At 45.7% G+C, this 19,388-nt stretch overlaps 1 protein-coding gene across 2 annotated transcripts in view; it reads left to right on the top strand.

Annotated features, from left to right (window-relative positions):
* Positions 1–18,637, top strand: part of LOC144136586 (fasciclin-2-like) — a 568,432-nt gene extending 549,795 nt beyond the window's left edge. For both annotated transcript variants that reach the window (XM_077669044.1, XM_077669045.1), the window contains exons 2-9: positions 5,889–6,048; positions 6,853–6,992; positions 7,298–7,432; positions 8,255–8,398; positions 9,419–9,603; positions 11,439–11,535; positions 12,670–12,840; positions 13,749–18,637. In XM_077669044.1, the coding sequence (XP_077525170.1) occupies positions 5,889–6,048; positions 6,853–6,992; positions 7,298–7,432; positions 8,255–8,398; positions 9,419–9,603; positions 11,439–11,535; positions 12,670–12,840; positions 13,749–13,975 (1,259 nt within the window). In that variant the 3' untranslated portion in view covers positions 13,976–18,637. The remainder of the gene's footprint in view (positions 1–5,888; positions 6,049–6,852; positions 6,993–7,297; positions 7,433–8,254; positions 8,399–9,418; positions 9,604–11,438; positions 11,536–12,669; positions 12,841–13,748) is intronic.
* Positions 18,638–19,388: the final 751 nt, after the last annotated feature.

Genomic DNA, 19,388 nt, shown 5'->3' with positions numbered 1-19,388 from the left:
TTCGAACATTTAAAATTCCCATAGAACATACGTTCTTGCGCATCAAGGCAATGCGAGGTTTCCATGACGCTGTTGCGATTTAAGATTTCTCGCCTTAATATATACTTATGCCGTTCTGGGTTCACGCCGTCGCATCTATGCGCGTCATGCACGGACGTTGAAACGATAGATCGTTCCATCCTCTACTGCTGGCGGTTTCCGCAGCAGAGAATTCAGTTTTTGGAAAATCCTCTCGCTCAAACAGGGCTGCCGTTTACCCTTCCCGTCCTCCTCTCCTTCGGTGCAACAGCCAAAGGGCGTGCCATTGAGCAGGTGTGTCAGCTTCTACACAAGTACATTATTGAAACCGGGAGATTTTTTGTGTTAACTTCCCGATGTCTTTACTTTTCTCTCAAAATTATTTTCTGTCTGATTAATTCTTTAAAATTTAGTTATTCAAACCACACCGCTTTGTTTCCTCGATTTTCATTCCGATTTCCTCAAGATCTCTCAAAATTTGTGATTTTTTTCTCAGATTCCTGTATGTTTATGAGCCGCTTGAGATAAACCTGGATGAGTTTTTTTTTTTTACTTTTTGGATCCGCACCAAACCCTGGCCAATCCCCCACCGTGGGTATGTGGCATTGTTTTTGAGACAACAACAACATGTGGATCTCTAAGAAGAAGATGCAGAAAAAGAATTGATCGCTTGATCGTTCGGTGCCCCGCCGTAGGAAGTGCATGTAAAAACAGCGCAGGTATAAAAAGTGCGTATGTCCTCATATATGCCGAGAATACTTTTATTGATTTCGATAATGCCCTTCTAGAGAGTGGCTTATGGATGCAACATCTAAAACGCTTTGCTGACATGCATATAATGCTTTAGAAAGCTTTTGAGGCCGTTCCGGACATCTGGTCGCTGAAATTTAACCAGTGAGGGCATACGAAAGCAACTATTCACTACGCTCTACTTTTGCTCTGGACAGGCTTCGTTGCGCTTCCCAGAAAAAGAAAAACTACATGTAGAGCTGCTTATCGCTGCTCCAAGGCTGGTAAACGCTGCTTAAAAATTCATGTTGTTGTAGTTGTGGGTTACTTAAGGAAGTATTAAGTTACAGTATGGATATATGATTTTGTTTTCCTGCCATAAGCCCACTGGAGACCTTTCATGTCGTACTAAAAAAAAATTATATAGTGACGTGGTATTCGGGCACCACAATGCTCACTGATCTCCGTCCGAGGTGAAAATTTCTAACTGGGAATCTGGAACCAATAGCTGTTGGAACCAGCATCTGCTGGAACCTACTCTAAACCAACAGTCACCCTGCAGGACCACGCAGATGTTTGCCTATATAGCAAGAGCACACGTACAGCTCCAGACCCCAGTCGACAAGCAGCGACAAGAGCAACAACAAACTGCATATATATATATATATATATATATATATATATATATATATATATATATATATATATATATATATATATATATATATATATATATATATATATATATATATATATATATATATATATATATATATATATATATATATATATATATATATATATAATGTGCGCAATTTATAGCGGGCACAGTTGAAGAAATTTAGCTTAAAATTTAGCTACAGAGCTTCATTAATCCAAGCAGTGGAAAAAGTTTTCCAAACTGAACAGCAAAAAAGTTATCAGCTGGAACCAGCAAATCCCAGTTCAAAACCAGCAACTGTGTAGTTGGGACCAGCAGGTTTCTGCTGGAACCAGTTGCTTCTGTAGAAAAGCAGCAAGGTTCTTGCTGGGAGCAGTTGGACCAGTTGAAAACCAGCAGGCTCTGTTGCTGGAACCAGCTGGCGCAGCCAAAACCAGCCAGGTTCTTGTTGGGACCAACTGAAACCAGCAGATTCCCAGCAACGCTCTCCGCGATACGTGAATCCTTGCGAGCGACAGGCGACTACGCGTCATCATCTCTGCCGGCCACTGCAGTTCGTATATCGTGATCGGGCACACAAACGAGATTAGAGGCAGGGGCATAGCGGCGCGACGGGCTTGAAGGAAAGGACAACCGGCTAATAATAATAATAATTGGTTTTTTGGGGAAAGGAAATGGCGCAGTATCTGTCTCATATATCTTTGGACACCTGAACCGCGCCGTAAGGGAAGGGATATAGGAGGGAGTGAAAGAAGAAAGGAAGGATAGGTGCCGTAGTGGAGGGCTCCGGAATAATTTCGACCACCTGGGGATCTTTAACGTGCACTGGCATCGCACAGCACACGGCCGCCTTAGCGTTTTTCCTCCATAAAAACGTAGCCGCCGCGGTCGGGTTCGAACCCGGGAACTCCGGATCAGTAGTCGAGCGCCCTAACCACTGAGCCACCGGCTAAGCAGGGCGAGTTTTTGTTTTCTCAGCCGAAACATGGGATCGGGGACGGCGATCGGGATCCAGCACTGCACAGCTCTTCTGGAAAGAATGATTCGTGGTGGGGAGAGACGGGGTATATAGAACGGTATAGCAGCAGCACGGGAGGCAAACACCCGTCGGGCTGCTGCTCGGCAGGATCCTGGGTGTTCATAATGCAAACACATCCTCTCCGCTGAGACGTCGTATAGAACTCTGCAAGCAGTCCGTAAAGGAGACAACCCCCCTTTTTTGTGCGTGTGTGTGTGTGTGTGCTTCCCGTCGGAAACGCATCCCCGCGGCGTCGTTAGGTCAAAGAGCCGGAAACGCGCCGGGCACTGATTCGGCGCCCGAGCAGCCCGGACGGAATCTTCGACGCTATGAGCGCGGGTGCGTGCCTTCGATCGGAATTGCTTCAACGTGAGTGCGTTCGCGCGTGCGTTGCCCGAGGATTCGACGTCAACGAATCCTCACTTTCTCCGTTCTCCTTTCGGTCCCTTCTTTCGTCTTCTCCGTCTGTTTATCCTAGCAGCGAGTGCTCGTTGATTGGGGATGGCGACAAGGGCGCGTGGGTCTCGTATATCCGATCTGCGCTGCCGGAAGTTGCGTCATGTCCTTTCTCGGTCCGGATATGATCTTATCGTGTGCGCTTGATATCTTCAAAACATGAGGGGAAAAAAAACTCAGGAGGGAGCGTCCGGCGACAGCCTTGAAGCGTAGTCATAAAAAGTAAAAGGGAGAGAGTCGTTCCCCTATGATCACACCACGGGATCAAACTGACAGGTCAGTCTCCTTGCTGTAGACGCCCGCTCCACAGGCCGCGCAGACGCGCGCGCTAAAACATACCAACGCCAAAACCTTAGGGACTGACTGCGCGATCGAAAAAGGCGGAGGGAGCGGCTTTACGAGCAGTTTGCTAGCGAATGCTGGCTGCTTGGCGTCGCGCTCCCTCCGGTTTTTTTTTTTTTTTGCTCCATGCTTCAAAGGGTGCCGAAAACGACAGATATCGTTGGCGCCTGTTTCGGTGCCTCATAACCATGCCACTGTGAATACGACTCTGGGCTTTGCCTGGCTCTAGCGAAAGTCGGTCTCCTGTACATGGAAAGACCACGGCAAGGAGCCTTAGGCAACGTGTGACCGCAGCGCTGACAGCGCTTCGCCGTGAAGCGTGGCGGCCACGCTCTAAGTACGAGACGTACTGTATGGCCGCCGTCATATGTTTATGGAGCGTGGCTTTGGTGAGGAATTTTAATTTCTTCCAGGACGCACGTGTCCGGGGCGCATTGCAATTGAGATTCAATGGTGCGCTGTGTAGTTCGCATTCAGAATTACGCTGCACACGTCTGTTAATTCCGGGCTGCGTGACGAACAGTTCGTTTGTTCGTTGATATTTCCCTTCATAACTGCAGGCGTTTGTTAAAAAAAAAAACTTTGTGGACGCAAGGAATAACGTGCCTGACTCGGCAAGCAGCAATCGGCAAGCGAAGGGCCCCGAAAGTGCGAGGTGGGCGTCTTGCCTGTTACGCCAGCACCGCTTTAATTGTGAGTTGTCTATCTGTACACGAGCAACGAGCCAATCATTTCACCTTTGGAAACCCGCTCCACGTTCCTGTTTTGACTAATACACTTCTCTCACTTTTATGGCTTACGTTAAGTGGCCTGAACGCCTGGAGAAGTAAGGACTCTAATTCTCCTCACCACACATCTCCGAAGCAAAACTGACGACCTGGAGACCTTTAAGCAAGGTTGCATTTGTGATGCTGCCTTACTGAGTTTCTAGTTTCTAGGTGGTGCGGGGACCTTTACTGTTACTATTATTTTAACTGAACACAGAAGGAAAAACTGTGTGCGGCTTCCTCTCTTTAATAGGCCTCTTCGGTCCGCCATCTTTGAACTTGCTTTGTTCGCGCGCTAGAGTGTTGCTATCGGGCCTTTCCATACGCGTAGCCGTCGGAGCAATTTGCCTCTGTTCTCCCCCCCTCCATTCTGCTGGCCGCCATTTCTGCGGCAGCAGTTCTCGCTCCAAGCTCGACAGCGTATATACGCTTCTCGCCCCTCCACTGAACCATACGCCCGGGTTCGCCCGACTGTAAATGCGGGCTCTACCGCCCGCAACCAATGCTTCTCTATCTTTGTCTTTTTGTCATGGAAAATTTTCCCTTTGTCCCGATTTTACTGCGGACGCAGTTAAACTCCAGCGTAGCGTAACACGGCGGCCTAAGTACGGTTCTCTGGGGAGAACGGCATCTCTCTCTCTCTCGAAGTGGAAATACAAAAAAAGAAAGGTAAGAAAGAAAAGGAGCGAGAGAGAGAACGAGGCGGAGCTTGAGGACTGTAAAATGCGTCGTAAAAATGGACAAACGAAAGCAGCCTGCTCCGCGGCTCAAGCGGTCCGGCGGCGAAAGAGGGTTCTTCCCGGGAACCGAGGAGCGCCCGCGCACTGCCGGCGGGTTCGTACCGATGAATTGCCCCCGGGGCTATTTTCCGCGAACACTGTGGCAACGATCGCGGACGCCGTTCGCGGAACTCCCTGAATTTATTCGTTCTGTACTCGTTTCCTCTCCATGCTATGTCGTTGCGTTTGACCACAATTCACTCCCTTCTGCACTCATTTGGTTTCTTGCTGCACTTTCCGTATTCTCTCTCTCCTTCTCTCTTCGTTACCCGTTTCCCCACCGCCATCGGTGCATTGCGGATTTCCACCCGGTCGATGTGCTATCGATGGTTGCGCTATTGTTGTCGGAAGTTTTACACACAGAATTTCATGTTCTGTTTCGCAGAAGGATTGACGGTAAAGGGCGGAAAAGAGCTGAATGAGATTCTAGGGCAGGCTAAGTAAGAAACTGGGCAGCGACTCATGAAACTTTGGCCTTGGTTTCTGAAACAGCGGGGATCGACGTTCGGAAACGGTCGAGTCCTAAGAATTTTCTTTCTCACATGTCGCATTTAGCCCTTCGCGTAGGGTAAAGCTACACTGGCATGTAAAGTCATGGACAAAAGTTTCCGGGATGCAGATTTGCGGAAAAAAAATTATTTTGGAGCGGTCACTGAAAGCAGGTCAGTGAAATGCATAGGAGGATGAGGATACACGCGTGCTCCATCTGCTATACGGATTCTATCTGACTGGCTAACGAGGAAACGCACAAATAATTTTTTTCCGCGCATCCGCATCCCGCAAACTTTTGTCCATGACTGTACATATAAGACATAAGAATGCGCCCCGTGTATTAAGGCGTTCTCGGTGGATAATATACCAGTCGCAATCTGAATTTTGTTTTTTTCATGTTCATGTCTTGTATGGTATTGCGCGGCAAGGGCATGTCGATCGTACGTAGAGCTTGATCGCACAGGCCATACTCGGGTCTGAGACTCACCCACTGGAGGCCGTACCTGGCCAGGCTCGAATCTATGCACTGGTTTTTAACGGCCGGTGCCATCGAGTTAGTCACACCTTCAGTGACTGCACTAATGACCTGTTTCTCGCATTTTTTTCTCTTTCTCTCGTCGCCGCAGAATGTCGCGGCGAGCTTTTCCTGCAGCCGGCCAAGTCCGAGGTGAGCACGTTCACGCGGGAGAACTTCTTCGTGACGTGCCTAGGGGGAGCCGGCACCGACCAACAGTCCCTCACGTGGACGGGCCCCGACGGTCGCCAGATCAGCGAGCTTAGTGGAAGGCACGTTTTAAACGCCTTTTGCCCATTCTTCTTTTTATCGCATGTCGGTTTTCGCGCGCAGTCAAGTCATTACTAAAATTTCTGGATAGATCGTAAACCTAAAAGAAGCAAACGTCAAGCCAACGGCAAAGTTGAATCCTCAGTAAATTATTGGTTAAGCACGGATGAAGCTAAGCAAACAGAAAATTATATTGAAATCACAGCGGAGTTAATTATTTTTAACATGTAAATACTTTATGTATGCGAGAGATTCTGAATCACCAGATTGATTCTAAAGAGTCAAAGTTCAGGCCGAGCTAAAAGCCAAGCACACAATAAAGCACGGACAAAATTACGGGACTTGGAAATTCACAAAAGCAAAAGCGTAGTGGCCCTTATTATTGGCAGTGTGTAAATGCCTTATGCATGTGAGATTCTCCACCCCGCCCACCCCCGTGCTTTGTACCCTACCGAGATTGGCCTGTAATGTCGCCTATAGGGTTTCAACGTTAACAGTTTTACAAGCGGACAGGGGAAGGAGAATAAATGTTACTTTATAGGGCAAGCGCAAAGAGTGCACTCCTTGTGCATATCTTACGTTTCTCTGTGAGTAGACCTGATTCTTTTGGCTAGCTACAAGCCTTCATTCAAGCTAATGGTATGTAAAAAAAGAAAGTCACAATGCTCACGTTCAGATTTTATTGACTCTACCTCAGTGCATCTATTCGTTCTGTCGTAAGACGCGCTTGTATGACTGCGGCCAGTTATTTAAATACATGAGCAACAGAATGAAACACTTGTTTTTTTTTCTGTTTCTTTCGTCAGAATCCACATTGAGCCTCCTCTTCCTGGCCAGTCCGATCTGAAGCTCGTCGTGGAAGAGGCCAGAGAAACAGACAAGGGCACCTACACCTGCTCTGCACCAGCACAGGGCGAAGAAGTATCCTTCAGTCTAATCGTCTACCGTAAGTTCATCTTATCTGCCAGTCAGCCCCTTTCGTTAAAAGTCGTCATTTCGTGCAATAGTATCTTGTGCCTAGTGGACTCTGCATAACCAGCCTTTTTGTCCATCCCGTCAAAACCTCATGTGAGGTTGAAGTTTGTAAACAATGAGTAAAATAATTAAATTCTACTAGGGTGTATTTTGCGCTTAGATGAATTTTACTTAATCCTTTTCGTTAGTGCGCCCTTGCACTCTATATCATGCGTGAATGTCATGAATGTCTTACTAATCCTTGTTCCTCTCTCCCGTCTTGCTGCCCACACCCAGGAGCGATCACTTTCGAAGGCACGCCTGAACTGCAGCAAGGCACTGAGGGTGAAGACTTCACGCTCAAGTGCAGCGCGCAAGCCGATCAAAAGCCCGTCGTCTCCTGGACCCGAGACTCCAAGTCCATCACGAATGGTGCGTGTTTCTTCAAAAGTCTCACTTGCTCCCGCGATTAAGCTGTTCTACTAGATCAGGTTTTCTTCTTCTGGCTCCGGACATCTTCGTCAGAGGTCTTTGCATGGAGATTACCGCATCCCAGTCTTTGTGAACAGCACATAAATCCGGGTTATATTGTCACTGCCTTTACCCAAAGGACAAGAAAATGCGAAGAACAAACTGTTGCTTGTTAACGGGGCTAATGATGGGCCACCTAGTTCTCACTTGGCCGTTGCTGGCTTTTCTTTAGCATGCTAAAGACTAGATTAACAAATTTATTGAGAATTTTATTTTATATCCTGTTACTTCTACTGTGTTCTTTTTGTACATTTTCTCTGCACCGCTCCCCGGAACTGCAGGGCCTGATGGGCTCTAGCAGTTCACAGAGTGAGAATCTGAAAGAAATTCAGTATGGTTCTAATAAATTATGCCCTTTCAAGAGGATTCTTTATTGTAGACCCCGTTTCAGTTTTATGCCTCGATAATAAACATGTTTGGCTGCAGCGGTTTGCTACACTACGCTATCACTCCAAGCCAAGAAAAGACCAAAGTTAGTGCTTTCGGGACTAAAACGGTTCCCTCGAACGTTATTCGCTTGGAGGCTAACCGCAGAGGGTGGTTAGCCACAGCCAGTCTATCCATAGACTAACCATTCATCATAGTTACTATGTGCTGTATATAGTTAGTACAATTTTACCCATTTTTTTGGCTCGGGTGGCACCTTGTAGTATGCACTAGTTGTGACTACAAGTACCCTATCATTAATCATGCCGTGAATGCGCTTTCTTTGGGTCCTTGCAGACAAGAAGTACAAGCGCGAGGGCCAGTCGCTGCTCATCCGCAATCTGTCCCGGCAAGACGCCGGCAACTACACGTGCAGCGCCTTCCTTGCCACCTCTCACCTCTCCTCGGTCAAGTCCAAGGTGGTGACGCTGCAAGTCAACTGTAAGTCCTCGCCGCACACTCTTGCCTATACTGTCCCCTTGTTTTACCTCGCGCGCAGTGAACTAGAAACATTTCGAATTTACTCTGTGATGATCTTTCAAACGATCCTTCAAGTCACTGTATAGCGGGGTACCAGCATACGGTTTGTTACATTTTCTACTCATTAATGAGAGGTGAGCGGGCGACAAATCAGAAGGCGTCTAAATATTGAAAAACGTCTGCATTTCTCGGTGCCTGGGTAGCCTTCGTGGCGCTGTACATATTTCAGCTCCAAATGCGAAATATTCAACTGCATGAGGAACCGTTTAAAAAAATCATGAGGAAAGTACAAAAAAAAATCATGACTGCACAAGTAAGCTCCGTGTCCCACAGATGGAAGGGCAGAGAGAGGAGTCACTGATGGAACACATCCTTGCAAGAGTCTTGGACAGTCTATTCGAAGACTGGTGTTGGTAACAAGAGGTGGTACTATTTGACGTCATTTTAATGCATCGGCATTAGAAAGGTCATGCGACCGAAAACCCAGCGTCCATCTACCCGTGTGCAGTGGAGTGAGGAGGACAAGGTTCTGTGGCTTTACGAAAGAGGAAGCACAACGCGCACATGTGCGCCATGGCTGAAGGGAAAGGAGAAGTGCAAGAACCGCCAAAGAATAGAAAACTTAGAATCGAAAATTGAGACTTTAAGGGTTGGAATTAGAAGACTTAGAATTCTAGCCAAAGAATAGGAAACCTTGCAAAGAAGAAATTCTTAAAAGCTAAACTTAAATTGTCATTGCTGTGAATGAATTCACTTTTTCACCACAAATCGCTCACAAAATCAAAGCCCCACATGCTAACACATGCCTCTCCGCATAATTCACATAGATCGCTCGTGAATTTTTCTGTTTTTAGCTTTGTTTGTTGTCTCGTTTCGCTCTCTTTTCTTCTTTTGCGCCTTTGTTGCTGTTTTCATAGAGGAGGCGGGACTGCAAGTTCTCTCCCCCAGCACTGACCTCCGCCCCCGCATACCTGGTTTCAGATCCTGCCGAGTGGAAACAGCCCATCCAGGACACGGCCTACTCAAGCCCTGGCGCCATGGCCGTGCTCCACTGTGAGGCCGCAGGCATGCCCGAGCCTAGCGTGCGCTGGTTCCGCAATGACCATCTCCTGGAGCCCGACGAGAGCCGCAATATTGTTGGGGACGTGGGCACCAGCACGCTCAAGGTATGTCCTCCCTCTCCCCGAATTTGCTCTTGACACCACTATGTAACGTAGAAACTTACCTTGCCACAAAGAAAAAAAAGGAACTAGTTCTGATCAAATGCATTAGTGGAGGCATGGCATCGTTCATCCTAAGGAGCCTTTGGGAAAGAATTGAGAGGCAGAGCTGTGTTGCTGAATGCCGTTAAATACAGAGTGGTCGAGCTGCTGAGAGGCACGCGGTGATGTTCCATTCTGGGAATTTTCCTTTTTACAGGGAATTTGAGATGTAAAATAGGTTGAAAAGAGAATTTTCATGCAGTTTTGGAGAATATTAAGGAGAGAAATATTCTCAATTTTTCCAAATTTTGAGTTTTCAAGCTGCAGCAGGAAAAGAGCCTGAAATGGGATTTTTGGGTCAAATTCAGGGAATTTTCGGTTACATCATGGAACACCACTGGAGGCACTTGTGTCATCTTCACACTTTTGCGATGCAACCACTTAAAGACAGGTGTTTCTCGCGGTTTCGATTTTTTTTATGTTGCACTTGTCTGGGCAGTGGTTGCAGCATAGAATTACAGTGGTCATAGAATTACAGTGGTGAGGCAAAAAGGTGCAAATACATGCTGAACTGTACAAAACTTGTGAGACTAAGGAAAAAGAATTTCCCACAGTTTTGTGATGAACACATTGCACTACACCCTGGGTTACTCTTGGGAGGAAAGGCACTTGTAGACATTTCCTATATTATTACTTTTTTAAAGGAAGAAAAGCTTCTGAAAAAATTGAGATGTTAAATCATTTTACTTTCTTCCCTGCAGTACAAGCTCATTAACCTTGCATTTGGCACAGGATGCTCTTAGTTACCTACATGCCATTAAACACAACGCAACAAACTAGCAAACACGTACAATAAAAGTCCTAGCATGTGCCATCTCTGATACAGCTGGCCTTTTGCTTGGTGCACACAGCAATATACAGGTTTGTATTGTCACATAGTGGTGACATCAGGGGACCTGGAAGGAAGACGGGCAGACATGTGTAAAAACTTGGGGAACTTTTTATTGGATGCTAAGGTGAAGAATGCACCTGTGACTATTTCGAACATCGTAGGAGGAGTTGTATGTGGCTACAGTCTTGCCAGAGAAATCTGGTCGCCTCTCGCGTCACAAGCAAATTAATAAGACTGTGTGCTGGTTGCTTCGTGCATAAACAAACAGACATAACAAAGATGCATCATATTATTTATGATTGAGCATGTACAGCTGAACCACCATGTATGTTTAGCCAAAAGTCGCATATTTGTATTTTGCGTAGGGACTTCACTCGAATCTCTGTGAGATTCACCGCCATATCATTTCCTTCAAATCAGACGAGGCCATTATCAGCCGGTTCCCGACTGCACCGTATGATGGTGAACCAAATTAACTGAAGCAGAACAGCAGACATCTAAGTGTCGCTGGCACTAGGGCTTTCGAGATAATAGTGTGTGATTAGAATCTGGGCAGGCGAGTCGTATACGAAGTCGGCCAGCATTTTGCCGTCACTATTGATCTGGATGACCGTAATTGTGACTGACTGCATTTCAGGTATTTTCTGGCCGGACATTAAGCAAATTCTGCGTTCACCAAAACAGTCCTCTTTTACAACTTTCGTGATGGGTGGTAGGAGTTAGCCCTTCGCTGTGCCTAACTTGCCGGAAGCTATACAGCCACTTCTTGGTGATAAATGTCACTGGTATGACCTCTGCTCATAACATCATTCTCAGACTGCATTGTCTTCAGTGCCTTTGTATTTCACTGAATTTTGAAGCTGGTAATAAATATAAATATTCAATTCCTTGCACGTGTCTTCTACAGATCAAAGTGGCTGACGTATCTGACTTTGGGGAGTACATGTGCCGAGCTCGCAATGACCTTGGAGTCCTGGAGCATGTCATCACTCTCAAAGAAGGAGGTTTGTCAAATCTGCTTGTTTAATTTTTGGCTGCTCTTCGAGGTGTCTTGTCAAGTTTTTCAACCAAAATTTTTAAGTAGTAGAGAGACCAAATTTTTGGATGCATGTCTTTTTTTTTTTTAAATGATGCACTGTATAATGGTATACATGAATCACGACGTGGAGTTCATCTACACGTGCTAAATAATATATAATTGATTTTTTTTTATTTTGTCATTTTAGTTTAGGCTAATTTCAAAAGCTGACCGATGGCTGAGATGTCAGACGATATTAGGTCATGTGAGGCATGCAAAAACTGCAATATAATCGCTGCTTGTTCATTTTTGTCACTCCAACTCTTGGGCAGGTTTGCATGAAAGTTGACATGAATTAAAACGAAGGAAGTAGCAACCAAACTGCCTTGTTTGTAAACGGGCACGAGCAATTTTGCTTTGTTGTCGCGCCGCATATGTTGCAAGAGTGGTGTTATTCGCCAGGAGAGTGTCTACGGTCATTTTCGCATGCAGCACACACAGTGCGATCGGATTGATTTTTGTCGATAAGCCAGCTTCCATCTTCACAGTATGTTCACTTCTGCGCCTAATGACTGTATGACGTGCTGAGCTGCAGCAGCATTTATTTCCTTCTCGACGTCCCTCCAAGCAGTAAAAATCTTCCCAGTTGGTTTTTACTCATGACCAGTTCTGCCCAGTTGGCCCTCAATTGTGAATTTTTGCTTTCCACTTGAACCACAAATGGAACCGCTTACTTCCCAGTTGGTCCCCAGTACTTCCCATTTGGCTCTCAACTGGAAAATGTTTCCCAGTTGGTGGCGAACTGGAACCATTTGCCTCCCAGTTGGCCCCCAACTGGAACCAGTTAGTTTCCTACTGGAACCAGTTACTCCCAGTTCAATTTCCAGTGGAAGATTTTCACCTGGGATTGGACAGCCGGTGACCTTCCAGAGAACATATTTTCCGGACCATATTGAGTTCCAGCGCCCATTTCTGCAGGCGGTGAAACCGATTTACGTCGCTTGCAGACAAATTCACAGCTTTTTACAGTGCATGTGTCCTTTATTAGCGTAGGCATTTATGTTGAATGCTTTGCATCCTCCGACATAATTGTGTTGCACCCTTTTCTTCACTCCTGCAGAGGCGCCCAAGGCTCCACGAGTGGCCGTGATCGACTCCAAGCCGAACAGGCTGGTGTTGAAGATCGAGCACCTGCGCAATGAACCTCTCGAGGTGGTGGGCTTTCGTGTCGAGTACAAGACAGACAAGGATTCCAGCTGGGACAGTGCAGAGCACCAGGAATATGGTACCGGTGCGTGCACCTCTGCTGATTTTTCTGCTGCCCCCTCATTGCATGACCGGGCACGCGTTTTTAAATGAAACTTGGCTACGAATCTTTTCTCATCGAACAATGCCCTAAAGAATTAATATTGTAAGGGGGACTCAGGTTCTCTCGCTCTGAGCAATGGCAGTGTGGCTAGGGTAATTAATGCCCTGATTCACAATATGTTCATCGATGATCTGAGATGAAGTTCGTGAACAGAATTGTCGGTAGTGAATTTCGTACATGTACATGTGAATATCACTGTCCTTGCTTAAAAAAAAAACACCTATTTCAAGACACCTGTCTTCGAAAAATGAAAAATGCAAGCATTGCTGTCAATGCCAAGCAGATATGAACACTCAGGTGCACACACATGCTTACCTTGACAGACTAGGCAAGAGGCATTGACTGACTGCTGCCTTGGCAGTGTGTTTTGACTTTGAAGTGAAAGCTCGATTGCTTGTCTTAGGTGGATCATTGCTTGTGAATTGGAGGCATTAATTAGCATTGACGTGAACGTTATCACGATCACACCTTCCACTTGTAGGCGTTTGGGTTTTCTTAGATTGTGTGCGAATGCCCAATGCTGTTTCCAGTGAGTATACCAGAGGAGTATGTGCTTCCAGCATCCACAACTCTGCTTGCTTTTGAGAACACATTGTCTTGTCCATGCTATGTGTTTTCGTCAGGGTCTGTGATGCAACGCCTCAGTGTATGTGCTGACTGATTGCTGTGTGTGTACTGGCACAAAACGTGGCAGAGATACCAGCACTTTGCAGACACTATGATTGCATGCACGCGTCGATCGCTTTTGAGCACAGTTAACTTGACATACAGGGCGGATAGCGTCTTCCTATTCAGTCCTTGATCTATTCGCTGTTTTTTTCTTTGTGCAGAAAACGGCATGCAGTATGTGCTGGGGAACCTGAACCACGACACCAGCTACGCCATTCGTGTTTCAGCGAAAAATGCGGCGGGCTATGGTGACTTCTCAGAAGAGATCTACCACCGGACCAAGGACCCGCAACACTACACGCAACACAACACCAACGCCGCTGTCGGTGTAGCCCAAATTGCGCCCGTCCTTGCCTCCTTAAACTGCCTGCTCCTCCTCAGGCTTTAACGAGCCCCGCGGTACTCACAGTGGGAGGGGGGGGAAGAAAAAAAATTGGAGGACAGGCTTAAGAAAGAAATGGAGCCACATTTCCTCTTTTCCAACACTTTCTTTTTGCTGCTCCCGGAGGACTGTCTTCGGGCAGGTGACTGACATATGGGGCATGGCTAGTGACGAAAACCTTTACCATTGCTTTGCTCTGTGAGCATACCAGTCTGAGGTTGTAGCAGTCAGGCAGTATTTAAAGCATGCTAATCTCTTAATATGAGGCATCCTAATGTCATAGATTTGTTCAATGTCAACATAAGTGAAAATGCAAAGATGCACGACTACAGGTTTTCTCGAATTGTAACTGGCAATGCACCCGTGCATGCTGAGCTGCATTTTCAGCAGCTGTACACAATACTGTTGGCACAGTATGTTTTACAGGATGCACATGATATCACACCTTAGGTGGAACACAATGGCATTATCTCTACTGCGGCATTCTTTGCTCTCATGCTAAGGATAACTTTTGTATTGTATTGAGCAACAACAGCTACTACTTAGGATATGCCACAAGCTCACGTAGTGCAGCAAATAGGAGAGTATTTCTCTGAGCACTCCTTGAGGAATTGGAAGCTTGCCATATAGCCATGGTATGTCTAAGTCACCTGCTGCAAAAAAAGGCGTAAGACTAGGTTATCAAGGAAATTGACGAGTGCTTGGGACAGTATTTTTTATTTGAGACCATTTTATTTTTATTTTTTTGCACTCCTCATTCTTCTTAGTGTAATTGTATGAAAGAATGATAACTGCCTGTATAGGACGTTTCACAAAGAGTATTATTAGGCACTTGTATGAGAGATGTTTTTATTACTTTGATCACCATGAGAGACATACTTTTTACATTGCTGAATGCTCTACCAGGATTTCTTTAAAGTATCGTTGCATTCTCTCTACCTGGCACACGAATATTTTGTCTACGGTTTCATGCCATGTCTGCCGCAAGAAGATGCCTATGGCCACTCAAGACTAACTTTCCAACAATGTAAAGTGGGCAACCAGGAAACCACTGCATTTAGTTTTTCTTTCGGGCATCTTATGTGATGCTCGTCATCAATTTTCGGATGCTGCAGAGGGCTCTGGGCGCTACAGCTGCTACTTCTGTTACGGTCACCAGCTTGAACGAATTTAACGTGCGTACGTACATGTGTGTATGTGTGTATGTATGTGTGTTTCTGTGCAAAACAAAAAGTGCTGTTGACTTAAACAGGCTTTTCATATTCTTCACTGAGACAAGCATGCGTGCCAGTGTGTTACACCACGAAAAAAGAAAATCTCATTGGTGGGTGTCGAGAAGCGTGTGACCTGTCTTGAAGTTCATCGTTCTTTATGGCTTATAACCTTGTAGGTGTTCTTCCATAACACAGATCTCTGTTGTGTATGTGGTTTTTCACAAGAGTACACTTGTACCCAATGGTGTTTGGCAGCGCTTCAAAAGAGCTATGGATCCACCTGTAGCATGTCACAGTGTGGAATTTTGGTGTTGAGTGTTGTTTGTGACTTTTTTTTTCACAGACTGCGAAAGTTGAACAGATGCTGTGGTCTTCTCTGCATCTCAAATAGAGTGGTATTATTTATTTCTGGTGTATCCCAATTCCTTTTTTTTTCCAAAAATGTGTAGCGCTTCTTGAAACTGTGGTTGAAGCTGTACTGTCCATGAATGAGCTCAGTGTTGGTGCATGTCTCCTGTGCTGAGATAAAATGCAGTTCTTGCATTCATTCTGCGGAAAGCACCTTCAGTGTTATTTTTCAAAGATATTTCAAAAGACAGTACTGTGCATGAATCTTAAAAGTGAAGTACCATGGTAATTTTTTTTGTCAAGTGCACATTTGTTGGCCATATCATTTGTGTTCTTTGTACTTTGCCAGTAGGAGTAACTCCTGACCACAGTAGAAACACTTTTTTTAGTTTGTAATTTGACGTGTTCACACCTCTCACTGGAAGTAATGGTGGTTCAATGTGAGATGAGCAGTAAAACCATATTCAGGCTGGTGGCATAGAAGTCACAGCTCAGTACATGTGCTTTTAGCTCTGCTGTTAACTCCAGACAGTCGGCTTCAAGTGTGTGAATATGTGCACAAAAAGAAGCACTTCTGTGGACTTCGGTTTGTGTTTGACCTGTGTGCACACTTATCCACTGCCGCCGCACCTGAGCTGGCAGTTTCACCGCATGTGTGGGCACCTTATCACTTGAAAAAATATTTATACTGGTCTCGCCGCTTGATCCAGGTTGCATCACACGCAATGTCACACTATATGTACGCTGCCAAGAGCACCGTCTAGATTGTTTCACGTTTTGCATTCTGCTCTCTCTCTCTGGTAAACTGAGAAGGAGTAACCTGAGCAACGAAAGGCGCAGGATACGAGAAAATACTGTTTTCTCACGAACTTCTGCTCAAGCACTGCTTGCGGGTATTTGTCACGCTGGGGTCCCCGGACTGGCAGGGCGTCCGCGAAGTGCGATTATGTGGTGCCATCCTCTCGCTAGTGAGTCGATTGTTGAACTTAATAGGGTGCAGGTCTGTAATCCTTCACCAGACAGCTGGCCAGAGGCTGCCAGTGCTGGGGACTTAAGTGTCTTGGTATTGGTCTTCCGGCTCATGCCATGCATGTCATAGAAACACTGCTTCCGCGATACCTAACTGCGCTGCGCTGGCAGCCTCCAGCGGGCAGTTTGGCAAAGGTCTCGTGGGGGCAGGATAGACTAGTGTACTGTGAGCCCATGATGTTGATCAACGTGAATTAAGTGGCTTGTTACTACCTGCACTTGTTGAAACTGTCGAGAATAAAACAGCTGTACTGAAAAAGCTACATTGATCAGAACATTGGATGATTTGTGTCGGCGAGTGGCGTTTTCATTTTGGTTTCGTATTTGTCCATGGGGCCATTATCTTAAGGCTATACTAGATCATGTCACGTATTGAAGCTGAAATAAAGATCCCTTGAAATGCTGCCAATAAATTATGCGTGCATACAATATAAGAAGATGTCTAGAGAACATTTTCTTCTATTTCCTGCACTGCCAACCATTGTTAAAAAATTCAAGAAATTGGATGACACCCTTATAATTATGTTCACGACTCGATGTTTCTTCAGGACAAGTAAATCGCGCCAAGTAGAACCACACATCACATATCCCGTTTCAATGAAATTTGTAGGTGCACAAAACTCCCTTCAAACAAATCTTATGCAGGCATTTGACGCTGAAGGGATCTTGAAGCTAAGAGATGGCGTTCTCTGACTTGCGCATACTGCAAGTGTTGTCATGTCTGAGCCCCCAAGTGCGCATTTCCTTCCTGCCCTCGGGTTTGACTCTGACACTCAAGCCGGTTCACGACAGATAAAAACCGCTTCCAGCCGTTCTAAGGCAAGAGTGGCACGTATAGTCTGCAGCCAACTTTTTTTCTAATGGAAGTATGCTTCTCTGAGCAAGTCCATCGCGCAGCATTGCGTTTATTCATTCACTGAATACTACCTGTAGGCTGAATCGGCTTTGCAACTGCATCCAATACACAAAGCTGTCGAGCAGCAAATTTGACTAGAGATGACCGTGTAGTAATCCCTGCATGTCAATAATTGCTGAAAACTTGCTTCCAAATGCGAAATTAAAGGATGTATCGTGGCAGGTTAGTTTTATTTCTCTTTCATTACCTTGGCTTAGCTTTGTTCGTTTCTCCATCTAGCTCGTTGAGATGCGGTCGCGTTCGTTTTCCTTGCATACTTGAAGTGGTGGCTGTACATATATGGTTGCTGGGTGCGGTGTGTTTCGAGGTTGTTGAGGGTGGTTGGCGATATGTGCAGATGTGCGTACTGTTTTCTGAACCAAGCGCCGGAAGTGACGTCACGACTGTGGAGTGCGCAAGTGTGCTTCTCATTTGTTTCTCCGCGACACGTGTGAAAGATGGCCGTGCGCTTTCTTAACGCTGACTCCCAAGCAGCGATGGTTGAATGTGAATGGGGCTGTAGGGGAAAACATGGGGCCGGCGAAAGCCGAGAACTGATGTCTCTGGTGCAGATATTGAAGAAACAAAAAAATGGAAATATATTGTTAGTTGTTCTCGCTGTAAAAGCATGAAGCCGTGCAAAACTGTTTTATGTGTGTTTCTCATACCTGTATAGTGCTGCAAGAGTTTGTATACTATACATGGCGATTGAAAAGATAAATATATATATATTACATATTCCAAGTCTGCAAATATCCTCATGTGTCCCTTCGCCAGCTGTTCTTATGTTCCATTTTTCTGTTTTCTCCTTACCTTCGGTCCAACTTTCGGGGAATGGTGTTTGATACCTCTCTAGTGCATTGACTACTTTGTTTCCTTATGCCTGTATCAGCTTTATTTTTTTACACGCGGATATAAATATATATCTCTTCAGGTGCCAATTTGACTGTCTGTGTACATTCCTAACACCAGCAGATTTTTCTTTTATTTAGAGTAATGTTTCTTGCCTTGACTTCGGGTTTTATGACTTTCTTTAATTTCCTTGCTGTATCGTGCCTTCGTTCGAGCTTCTTAAACGAAGTCTTGTAGAAATCCTGGCCACAATTTTTCGCGGTGCATAGCTGTTACTTTCGAAACAATGTATACATCTATGTGTTATGTAAATAAACATGTCTCTCGAAAGTTGTGCTCATTTGTATGTACTCTGGCATGGTCGGCTTGAGCCGAGCAATGTATCGAGCTTTTTTCTAGAAAGTTTCACCAGCTGCGGATATTTCGCGGATACCTCTGGCTTCCACCTCACACCCATAGAAGACAAAAGGACGTCTATGGCCACAGCTCTAGAGTAATGCTGATCTTGGCCGATCCCCCAGTGTGGATATGTGCCAACAACAACGATGCTAAGAGTGTGTTTTTTTGACGCCAGGAGCTCACGAGGGCTGACTCCCATAAGCTGATAAGGGTCATCGACCCAGTGCGCGCTGTATGAGCGAGCGAGCTCTTGTTTCCGCAGCAGCTCTACAACATCGACTAAGCCTGCAGCGCCAGATTTCGCTGTGGAACCAAGAATCTTCTCCCGAATGGCACGTGATGGTGAGGCAAATGTCTAGGAAGGCTGTTGAGTGAGATTGCAGCACGTGTACCTCCGAAGGCGTTGATGTTAGATGTCTTAGAGAGCGAATAACTCGAAAATGCCGCTGAATAGACCACTTTCGAGCGAACCCGTTGTCCACCATTGCCCGTGTTGACTTTGTCTTTACGTCACAACGAGGCCTACAAAACAGTTTGCAAGTGGAATTTAACAAGTGCTACGATGCTGCCTTTTTGAAAGCAAAGAATGAGGCGAAGAAAAAGTTTCATGTCGTAAGACCATAATTTGGTTACGCGCGTCGCGCAAAGTGGTCTTTCTTCCATAATAACACTTGATGAGGGA

The sequence above is a fragment of the Amblyomma americanum genome, chromosome 6, assembly GCF_052857255.1.
Source record: "Amblyomma americanum isolate KBUSLIRL-KWMA chromosome 6, ASM5285725v1, whole genome shotgun sequence".
In the NCBI taxonomy this organism is placed as follows: Eukaryota; Metazoa; Arthropoda; class Arachnida; order Ixodida; family Ixodidae; genus Amblyomma; species Amblyomma americanum.
The sequence above is the reverse complement of the archived record's forward strand: the minus strand, read 5'-3'. Positions and strand labels throughout refer to the sequence as shown.